The sequence below is a fragment of the Penaeus vannamei genome, chromosome 20 (assembly GCF_042767895.1).
Source record: "Penaeus vannamei isolate JL-2024 chromosome 20, ASM4276789v1, whole genome shotgun sequence".
Lineage (NCBI taxonomy): Eukaryota > Metazoa > Arthropoda > Malacostraca > Decapoda > Penaeidae > Penaeus > Penaeus vannamei.
The window spans coordinates 10,210,319-10,221,007 of NC_091568.1; the positions used below are offsets into that span (position 1 = coordinate 10,210,319).

Genomic DNA, 10,689 nt, shown 5'->3' on the forward strand with positions numbered 1-10,689 from the left:
GGCTCGGCTGTGTTCTGCTGTTGGAGATGGGCGAGGAGCTGGTGTCCGACGTCCGGTGGTAGTCGGAGCACGGCGAGGAGGAGGAGTAGCTGATGCCGGAGTCGCGCTCGTCCGAGGAGCCCACGGAGTCCTCGGCGGCCTCGTGGTGGGCGTCATGTGGCTCCGTCTTGATGCCATGCAGCGCCAGGAGCGACTGCGCGGCGTCCTTGTCGCCGAGGTGGCTCTTGTGGCGCAGCTTGTGCGGCAGCGACGAGCCGGCCTCACTGACGGGCGAGCGACGCGACAGCTCGACGTCGCTGGGCGAGTAGTCCATGTGAGACGACGGCGAGTGCGACGACGACGACGTGGACGTGCGGGCGGACAGGTTGAGGGCGTTCTGGCTGTGGTAGAGGTCGCTCGCTGACGTCGGGGGGTACTGCTGCGAGGGCGCGTCGTAGGGAGCCTCGTGGTCGTCCATCTGGGCGGGCGGGGCGTAGTGGGAGTACTGCGAGGGGGACTCCGGGTCCTGGAAGTGGGCGTTGGGGGGAGGGGGGCTGGAGGCGCAGCTGCCGTTGGGGCTGAGGAGCGACGTGACGGAGGGGGGGCTGCCCAGGGTGATGAGCGCCTGCGAGAACTTGGTCCGCTTGTTGAGGATCTGCTCCGTCTGTGGCATGTTGGCGATGACCTGGTCCATGTTGATGAGCGTCTCGCCCAGGATGCCGTACTTGTCCTTGATGGCGTTGAGCTGCGCCTTGAGCACGTGGTTCTCCTTGGAGAGCTCAACGACGCGCTGCTCGAGGATCATGTCGTTGAAGCGCCTCTTCTCGCGGGACCGCTTGGCCGCCTCGTTGTTGCGGCGCCGCCGGTCCCAGTAGGACTCGTCCTTCTTGTTCTCGGGGATGAATTCGCGCTGCTTGCGCTGTGTGAAGATCTCCTTCTTGCGCAACTGCGCGGCGAGCTCCAGTGTGGAGGGAATGCTCAGGCCGGGCGCTCCCAGGCCTACAGGCGTGTCCTGCCCGCCCTGCATGCCCTGCGCCTGTTGCGCCTGCTGCTGAGCCTGCTGCTGGGCAGCCTGTTGCTGCTGTTGCTGCTGCTGAGGCTGCTGCAGCTGTGAAGAGGCCTTGGAGTCCATGATGTGGCTGGGCGAGTAGTTGGCCGCGTGCAGCAGCGAGGACGAGCACGTGTTGTAGCCGAGGCCCGCCACGGAGGGCGACAGCGGGATGAGGGCCGGGTAGTTCACCGGGTACTTCACCGTCTCAGCAACCATAATTTGATGCTGGAGAACATCTGTGGAACAAAGAGAGAGCGCGTTAGTGGCGGCGACACTAAGGATTTGTGCCTAAACACGTATCTTAAAATAGTAACTGCGCTTATGATCTACTGATACCTAAAAGAGTTCACAGTGTAAATTTCCTACAGTTTCACCCTAAAGGCCCCAGAGGATGTGGTGCTGGCGGGGCCTGATAGCGAGAGATAATGTTACGTAACAGCAGGGTAGTTGACGAAGGGGCATGAGAGGCAAGAAGAGATAGGAGGACGAATAGGATAGGAGAAAGGAAAGGAGGGAGGAAGAGGGAGCAACAGGAGAGGAGGGGGAAGAGTACGAGCGGAGGATGGGGGCTGGTTATAAAAGTCTTTGTTGTACCTGCTGAGCACTTTCATCCCTCCAACCTTCCACCCCCTTAAGGTATGACAGCTACCCCGTCTGGTTTCAAGCGTTGGAAGCATAAAACAGAAAAAAAAGTGTCCGATCAGGAGGACACCAACACCGAGAGACGCGACGCAACACCACTGCAAGAATGCACCCCGACGGACTACACTTCCGGTAGGGGTTAGCCGGTTACATGATGCGTTCGTCTGTGCGTTGGTGGCCGTGTGTGCGTCGTTTCTGTGTGCGTGTGGGATCTGTGTGCGTGTTGGATCTGTGTGCGTGTGGGATCTGTGTACGTGTGGGAAATGTGCACGTGTGGGATCTGTGTGCGTGTGGGATTCGTGTATGTGTGTACGTGCATAGGTGGAGGTTGTCTGTGTACAAGTGTCTGTGCATGCTGCGATGTGTTTATTTAATCTTGCATTTGTGTTTTATGTTTATATATCTTTGCAAGTTTCTATGTATTTTGGGAGTGATGGCTTTCCGTTCCTTCATGCGTGTCTGCGTGCACCGTCTGTGTATGTGCGCATGAACTGGTGTATACGCGTGTGTGTGCGTGCGTACGTGAATGTATCTGGGGACGCCGACCCTTGTGAGGCCCTGCAACGGGTGTGCACGACTGCAACATCGCCTGCATTGCAACCCATGCGAAGGTGAGAAGAGAAAACAGATACTTCAAGAACCAGAAAGACGTGGAAGGAAAAGAAAAAGATGAAGAAATAGATAAAGAAGAAGAACAGATTAAGATCAAGACTTAGCAACAATAATCAAAACAATCCACTCTAAGATAGTTGTCCATAAATCATAAACGTTCCCGAATCTTCCTTCCTCCTTACGTAACGAAGATACGACTTTAACAAACAACATGAAACGAAGACTAACGAAGCGTATAACGACGGCATTAATTGTCTGACGTCACCACAACAGATGTCACGTGACCTAATCCGAAAGGGGAGGATGACGGATAGCTAATTAACACGTCTGGAAAAGGTCATGTGGCTGTGCATGACCTGTTGCTAAGGTAACAGGCAGGGGAAGAGAGGGGAGGGGGCTGCTTTAGGGTGAGAGAGGACCATCGCTTCCTCTCCCTTGTCCCCCTCTCCTCCTCTTCCTCTTCTTCTCATTCTCCCTTCTCCATACCACTCTCCTTTCCTTGGCTTCCCTTGGTCCTGCATTGCCCCCACCCCTTCCCTCTCCCTCCTTTCTTCCCCCTCTCTTTCTCCCGCTTCCCCACCGACGCAAGCACAGCCACTGCCAGATATACATTCCCAATCTAATTTATCCCCCCTTCTCCTTCACCGCCCCCCTCCCCACCATCCCTTCCTCTTCTTTGGCTCATGAAGACAGTGACGTCAGTGCCTGTAGCACCAACTCCAAGCACAGGCAAGCACACACACGCACACACATACACTCACCCGCCCAACACCCACGCCCTCTGCTTGGGTACGAATGTGTTCGGACTGCCAGACGGGTGTCGGGGCAGGCCAAAGCAACTCGTCTTATTTTCGTGTTTTTCTTCCTGTCCAATGCTTTTTAAAACAGCACTGATCTTTCGGCAACAAGCTTGAATCCTTCTTGGTGACTCATTCTCCTGATAACTTCGATTAACCAGGTTTATTTAAGGATTTTTGGCATCGTCATGGAGCGAGAGAGCGTCAGTTCTAAGAATAAAAAATTGTGTTTTTTTTCCCTCAAGAGATTCCGTACTTTCCGGGGTCGAAGACAAGGCCATTGCAAGCCAGTCGGAAACGTGGCATCCATTCGAAGGTTACCTAACGTTCACCCAAGTTTCTAATTATACAACTGTGTCAAAAATAAAACTGGAATCAACTAGATAAACCACAATAAAAAAATATGTATATCTATAAATGCACTCGATGCTTTTCCCTTCTAGAGAGGCAGGTGCATAAATAAACAAATAAATAGATAAACAAATGAATAACGAGGAGACGAAAGGACTAACTTACATTTACTCGGTTTCCCGTTTTCCGTCGTCCGAAAATGCAAGTGAAAAGACTCCGTCCTCCAGAAACTTCATCAGGGCAAGACTTCAGTCGAGCAAAACCATAATCCCACCAAACCAGACTTCAGTACAGTAGATAAAGAGTTGAGTCAAGGACTTCAGTCAACATGGACTCCGATCAGCCAAGATTTCCAGTGAAACTTCAGTCAAGAGAGCGTAGGTGCGTGCCCGTGCGTGTGTTGCCTTCCCTTCTCGACTGCGCCGTCTACTACACTGCCGTACTAACTTCCCCGGCAGCGACGACCTCTAAAAGGGGGTGTGGGGGGGTGATGTGGTGGGGGGAGGGGGTCGATGGCGTTAGTTGCTGTCCTCAGCACGCCACAACTTTGTTTTGTAACTTCCCATGCCAGCACGCCCGTCTGCGTTACTTATTGCTTTACTTTCTACTTTTCGCTTCGTTGTGGGAAACTTTTTCTTGGCATAAGGGCGGATAAGGAGGGGGAGGTCTCCTACTTATATAACGTATGGAAGACAACACGAGAACCAAAGAGGATAAATAATAGCAAATGAAAAGACTGACGTGTATCGTTATTATTGCTATGTACCTCACTCTTCTATCCATCTTTTTCCTCCTTTTTTTATATAAAGGAACGCAGTATGCACCACGGCGGCGCCCAAGAGCAAAGACAAGCGTCCGAAGCAATATGAGAATCCTTGAAGCAAAGGACAAAATGGAGCGAGAGCGATGATGCAACACGAGAGTTCGGACGAGTGCGCATGTACCCGACTTCGGCTTCGCCTCCGCTACCCTCTCTCCCTTACCCCTTCTCGATTGCATAATACCCATTCATTACACAATGTAAATGAAGCAACACAGGACGAGGGAGAAAGGGAGATTAGTCTCTCTTTCTCTTATTCTCTTTCTCCCTTCTTTACCCTAAAGCCATTCTATAAACTTATTTTCCAATCACATTATATCAAGAAAGATTAAATCAAGAAAGTCTCATCTACTTCCTTTCCACCTCCCTAATCCCCCCTTCCCCCTTCCCCCTTCCCCCTTCCCCTCTTCCCTTACCCATACCACCCTTACCCCAACACGCAAAAAGAGTGAAATTGCTGTCTCTTGATCGCAAAGATTCCACACAGCGTTGCGAGTGCCATGACGTCGGAAGAAGAGGCGAGCGAGAGAGAGAGAGAGAGAGAGAGAGAGAGAGAGAGAGAGAGAGAGAGAGAGAGAGAGAGAGAGAGAGAGAGAGAGAGAGAGAGAGAGAGAGAGAAAAGCTTTTGCGTGGGACTCAGATCAATCTCGACTCCAGCCCAGACTTTGGAAAAGATAGAAAACGTGTTTGCGACTTGTTTGTGCAGCTCGCCCTTCCTTTGAATTTCAATAGGGGGGGTAGGGGGTAGGTAGGGAGGGGATGGAGGGGGTAGGGAAAGAGGGTGGGGGGATGGGGGTGCGGATGAAGGGGGGGGGGGAGTGAGGCTGGAAGGGAATGGAAAGCGAGCGAAGAAAACTGGAAAGAGGAGGGGGGGAGGAAGGTGGAGGGAGGCGAGGGGGTGAAGAGGAGGGGGGAGGGAGGTAGGAGGAGGATGTTGTATAAAGGAAGATAAAGCCGGGCTGGTCACGTGACACCCAGCTCACGTGAGATGCCAATATCGACTGTCTCTTGTCTCCATGTGAAAGCGCTCGTGGGTGGGGGAAGGGGGGGCGAGGGGGAAGGGGGGTAGGAAGAGGGAGAGAAAGCGATGGAAGAGGGATAGATGGTGTGTGTGAGAGAGAGAGAGAGAGAGAGAGAGAGAGAGAGAGAGAGAGAGAGAGAGAGAGAGAGAGAGAGAGAGAGAGAGAGAGAGAGAGAGAGTGAGAAGAACGAGAAAAAAATATAAGAAATCAAAGTAAAAAAAAAAGACCCAAAAAAGTGAAAAAAAAAGACTTTATCAAACCTCCCACCCTACCCTACAAAATAATAATAGAAAAAAAAACAAAAAAAAAACAGAGAACCGCCCCCGCCCCCATCCTGAATAGCGATGCTCCCCTAGCCCAGATTGCTTTCAAACAGCCACACAAAGTCGACAGCGCTTTGAATCAAACAGCCCGACGTTGCACCATAAGCGGCTGTATAAGCGCCCCGACCTACATTGAATCAGGCAAAGGTTATCGGGTCAGAAGCGGAGGATGAGGTGGAGGTGGAAGTGGTGGAGTGGAGGTGGTGGAGGTGGAGGTGGAAGAAGGTGGAGGTGGAGATGGAGGTGGAGGTGGAGGTGGAGGTGGTGGAGGTGGAGGTGGAGGAGGTGGAGGTGGAGGTGGTGGAGGAGGTGGAGAAAGTGGCGGTGGAAGTAGAGGAGGAGAAGAGATAAAAGTGGAAAAGAGAAGAGAGCGACGATGGGGGAAGACGAAAATGAGGGGAAAAGGATAAGAAGGAGAAAGAAGAAGTCGAAGAAGAAGAGAACAAGAGGAGGCGAAAAATGAGGATGAGGACGAACCAAGCCGAAGCCAGACGCCCTCCTACGGAATGGGACAAGGGTGTCGCACCTTGGCCTTACGCAACACAACGAACAGATGTTACTAAAGAGATCTGAACTTGTAAGATCTTCACTCAACCAAGCCGGTCGCGCACGTGACGAGGAGACAGAGAAGAACAGAAGAAATGATGTATAAAGAAAACTCAAAGAGAAACGACATACTAAACGAAAGAACGCGAAAAGGAGAACAAAAAAACACGACGATAACTCCCACAAAAATCGAGGGAGGAGAAATCAAGAAGATGGAAAAAGGGAGAAAAAAAGTGAAGATTATGAAAGCCCTTCGTAAAAGGAGATGAAAAGATATTACGCCAACAGACTCCTGCATCACGTAGCTATGTCAGGTAACTTAGTTATGCAACGATATATATATAACCTTTGCCGTACGGACAGAAAATATATAATCAGTTTCGTTTTGCTTGACGTGTTGTATTATTCATCTATGTTGTTATTGATGTTATTCATTATGATGTTATTATTCTAATGACTATATAATTGATAACATAATCACCGTCATTCATACAAATAATAATGTTACCATCTATTTATCGTTATCATCATCATCACTCCTCTCTCATACTTCCTTCCCTCTCTCTCTCTCCTTCCTCCTTCTTCCATCCTCCTTCTCTAGCTACTAAGACCGTTATAAGTGAGTAGCGTAGGGGGAGGGAGCAGGCGGGGGGGGAGGGGGGGGTGTCTCGGGAGGCCTGGTCGAGCCGAGGACGACACGTGCCGCAGGAGTCGCGTGTCTCTAGGCCTCGCTCTCTCGCTCTCTCTCTCTCTTGCTCTCTTTCTCTCGTTTTTTTTCTCATGTTCTCTCGCTTTCTCGCTTATCTTTCTTTCATTTTTGATATGCTCTTTCGGGTTTTTTTCCTTCTCATTTTTTTCTGCTTCTTTCCAACTTTTTTCGTCTTGATGGTTATTGACATATTTGCAATAGTCGGAGAGAGAGAGAGAGAGAGAGAGAGAGAGAGAGAGAGAGAGAGAGAGAGAGAGAGAGAGAGAGAGAGAGAGAGAGAGAGAGAGAGAGAGAGAGAGAGAAAGAGAGAGACGGAGGGAAGGAGGGAGGGAGGAAGGGAGAGAGAGAGAGAGAGACAGAGAAGAAAGAACGCCAAGCTGAGCGAATTGAAGTGGGACGCCTTGGCTCGCCGCCGCCGCCCGGTGCAATGGGTCTCATGACGTAACAAGAACGGGCCGGCTCAGGGAGGAGGAGGAGGAGGAGGAGGAGGAGGAGGAGGAGGAGGAGGAGGAGGAAGGAGAGGAGGAGGGGGGGAGGAGGAGGAGGAGGAGGTAGTGGTGGTGGTGGTGGTGGTGGTGGTGGTGGTGGTTGTGTGGTGGAGGTGATGGAGAAGAAGAAGAAGAAGGAAAAGAAGGAGAACGGAAAAAAAGGAAGAGAGGAATAGGAAAATAAGCGACTAAAGATAGAAAAGAAGAAGAAGACGAAACAAGAGAAGGATAAGAGAAGAAAGCGCTGGCGGGGGCTGCTGTCGCGATGCCGCAACTCCTGGGATATTTTTCTCGAATACTTTTGGCATTCATGAGACCCCGCCATCGCGCGCTGCTCGCTGAGTAACCCAACTGTCAAGGCTATTTTTAGGGCGTCGGAGCCTCGGGTCTCTGCACGGTGGACTTTTTTTTTCTCTCGCTCTCTCTCTCTCTCTCTCTGTCTCTCTCTCTCTCTCTCTCTCTCTCTCTCTCTCTCTCTTCTCCTTCTTTAGTCTTTCTTTTCCTTCGTCTATCTTTGTTCTGACTACGTGCCGTGAAAGGAAGCCCAGTTTCTTAACTTTCCTTTTATTTTTGATGGACGATTGCTCAAGTCATCTTAGAGGTGCGTCTGGGCACGTACCCTCCTCACACCCGTTCTGTCACCCTCTATGCCCCCTGTCCCCCTTCCCCCTACCCACCCCAGCGCCCCTTCCCCATCCGTCCCGGGGCCCATCCACCCCAGTGCCCCTTCCCCATCCGTCACGGGGCCCATCCACCCCAGTGCCCATACCCCATCCTCCTATACCCCATTCATCTCCCTCCTGACCTCCGAGCTGCCCGTACCGAGTGACCCGCACGAGGCCCGAAGGCTGACTGAAGCCTGCCAGCCCCCCCCCCCCCTCGATCAAGGCAGTCGAGATAAGGTTATCACACACGCCTCTCTCTCTTTCTATTTTTTCTTTCTTTCTCTCTTTCTCTTTCTCTCTTTCTCAAAGATGAGGGAGAGAGAACGAGGAAGAGATGGAGTGAACGAGAACGAGAAGAGGGGGGAAAAGGAGAGAGAGAAATACCAAAATCTAACGATAAAGACCGAGAAAAGAATATAATAGGGGAAAAAAACGAAAACTACCACTTAGTCTTCACACCAGAACATAAATCTTAACCAGCAATTAAATCCTCGTCCGATGAAGGCAATGACGTTTCGAGTCCCCTTCCTTCACCTCGCTGGCCTGGCCTTGAGACGACGCACAAGGAAGCCAAGCCAGGCGGCAGACCAGACCAGCGAGTCGGCGGGACACGTGAATGTCCGAGATTCGAGAAAGATCGCTTTTGCAACAAGAAATCGGTCTTGAAGTATGTAAGTGTGGAGGTGTCTAAGTGTGTGAGTGTAAGTGTGAATATGAGGATGTAAACTGCCTTGGACTAGTTTGGTGGGTGCTGATGTGTATGGTCATGTGACTACAATAATGTTTGGTGTGAAGTATTCTCATAACGAGACAAAATACCATAAAATATATTTCTAATTCTAAAACAGGTAAACTCTCTATTCAAACACATCCAAACAAAAGCAGTCCTCCACAAAAAAACAATCCCGAAACACACCAAAAAACTCACACAAGAAAGTCAAACATTAAAATAGATAAAATCAACAACAATCACACACACATCCACAGCCAAGGGACAAGACAATCACACCCAACACACACGTCGAAGTCCAAAAAACGTCACAACAAGGCTGGCAGACGTCAGAGCGGATGCAAGGTTCGACGTCACTGCCTGTGAACTCTGGAGGATGAGGAGGAGGCGGAGGAGAACTTTTAAGGAGTGTCGACGTGGTTTTACCCCGCACCGCAAAGTCATCACTGTACTATTAATGTTTGACTTCCGCTCCTTTTTTTCTTATCTAAAAAAAAATATATTTTTTTCAAGCTAATTCATTTTCTAATTTTATTTTCTTTCATTTTCTGTGCTGTCTCCCCAAGGAGCTTCTGACACTTACTGCTTCTATGAATGATGGCCGTCATCTTGGCTGTAGACTTCCGAAACAGTCTCCTGGGTTGAACGTCCAGTTTAGTTTTTTATTATTATTGTTGCTGGGAAAATGTTTAAACACAATCTCTTGCGCGTGGTGTCCTGTTTCTAAGACTCACAATGTTTCCTTACACCAGAGAAAATCGGTAAATTTTCTGATTCACAGTCAAGCACGTGTTTCCATTCACGAAGTCGAAGAATAAATTCACAATCACTAAGTTGTTATTTTTTCTGTCACTGTCAACACTTGGACTCGAGTCGAAGTCCATTAAAGCTCCAGGTATAAGTCCAAGCACGAGGATTCCTTCCACTGTAGCGTCTCGCACTGGAATAACGTAAGTCCAACTCGATATCACGGTGTGTCTTCCTCACTGCTGCTCCTGCTGATCGTGCAACTGCATCGTGCAACCCGCCGGAGACAACTGAAGACGCACGCCGGAGGTACAGCTGACGAGTGCCTCCGCTTTGCCTCACGATTTTCCCTCATGGTTCTCTTCCCTCCCTCATGACCCAGTTCCTCGCCTCCGCCTCCTCTTGCGATCCGAGTTTCCATCGGGTCCTGCTGTCACGGGTCCGTCACGCCCGCTCGCCCCCGATGGGTTCAAGGTTCGTGTCGTTCGGCGGTTTTTTCGCAGGGCGTCTTTGTGCCTCCTTCTCTCCCCGCCACCCACCGGCGTCTCAAGTTCACGTCTCGCAAAGGGCCTGTGACCCTGGCCCAGCAATGGCCCGCCGAGGAAATCAAGTTCACAGCCGCTGGAGCGTGGCTGCACCGCTTTCTCTTCCTCCTCCTGCACCTCCTTCTTCTTTTCTTCTCGTCTCGCTCCTCCTCCTCCAGCTGGCAGACGTCTTCAGATTCGGCTGCCAACCATCCAACCATGCAACCTACATCCATCCAGCTTTCGACTGCACTTTCCACTCGGTCCACCAACACGATAGAGCACCAACACTCGCAACCACTCTAACGATGACAACAATAAACAATAAGTTTCCACCTATTCGTAACGGGCACAATCAACAGCAGGTGTACAGGTAGAACTCCGATTAAACTTACCCACTAAAGAAAATATAAGTGAAGTTTCAGCCTTCCGAAAAGGCCTTGCTGGTGGCTAAGTCAAAACCACGGGGTACGTCTATGATAGCTTGGGACTACACACTGAGTTGTATCACCAGAGGATTCGCGCTCCAAACTAAACTCTGGTATAGAAGGTTTGTATACTATATCTTCTCGAGCGCTTTGCCCGCTCTAGGGCCTCTAGCCAATCACACATGCGCACGGGCCGAAGGGGGCGGGACTCGCGTGACGTCATGGATAAGGCTCTGTTACGTTGCCTAGTGACGT

The 10,689-nt window shown here is 50.7% G+C and overlaps 1 protein-coding gene across 1 annotated transcript; it reads right to left on the reverse strand.

Moving 5' to 3' along the window:
• LOC113813388 (nuclear factor interleukin-3-regulated protein-like) lies at nucleotides 1-10,298 on the reverse strand (the record flags this gene model as incomplete). Its single annotated transcript, XM_070134988.1, is given in 2 exon segments — nucleotides 1-1,266; nucleotides 9,319-10,298. Coding segments are annotated over 2 exon segments (1,291 nt in total), but the record flags the coding sequence as incomplete, so codon positions are not given.
• Nucleotides 10,299-10,689: the final 391 nt, after the last annotated feature.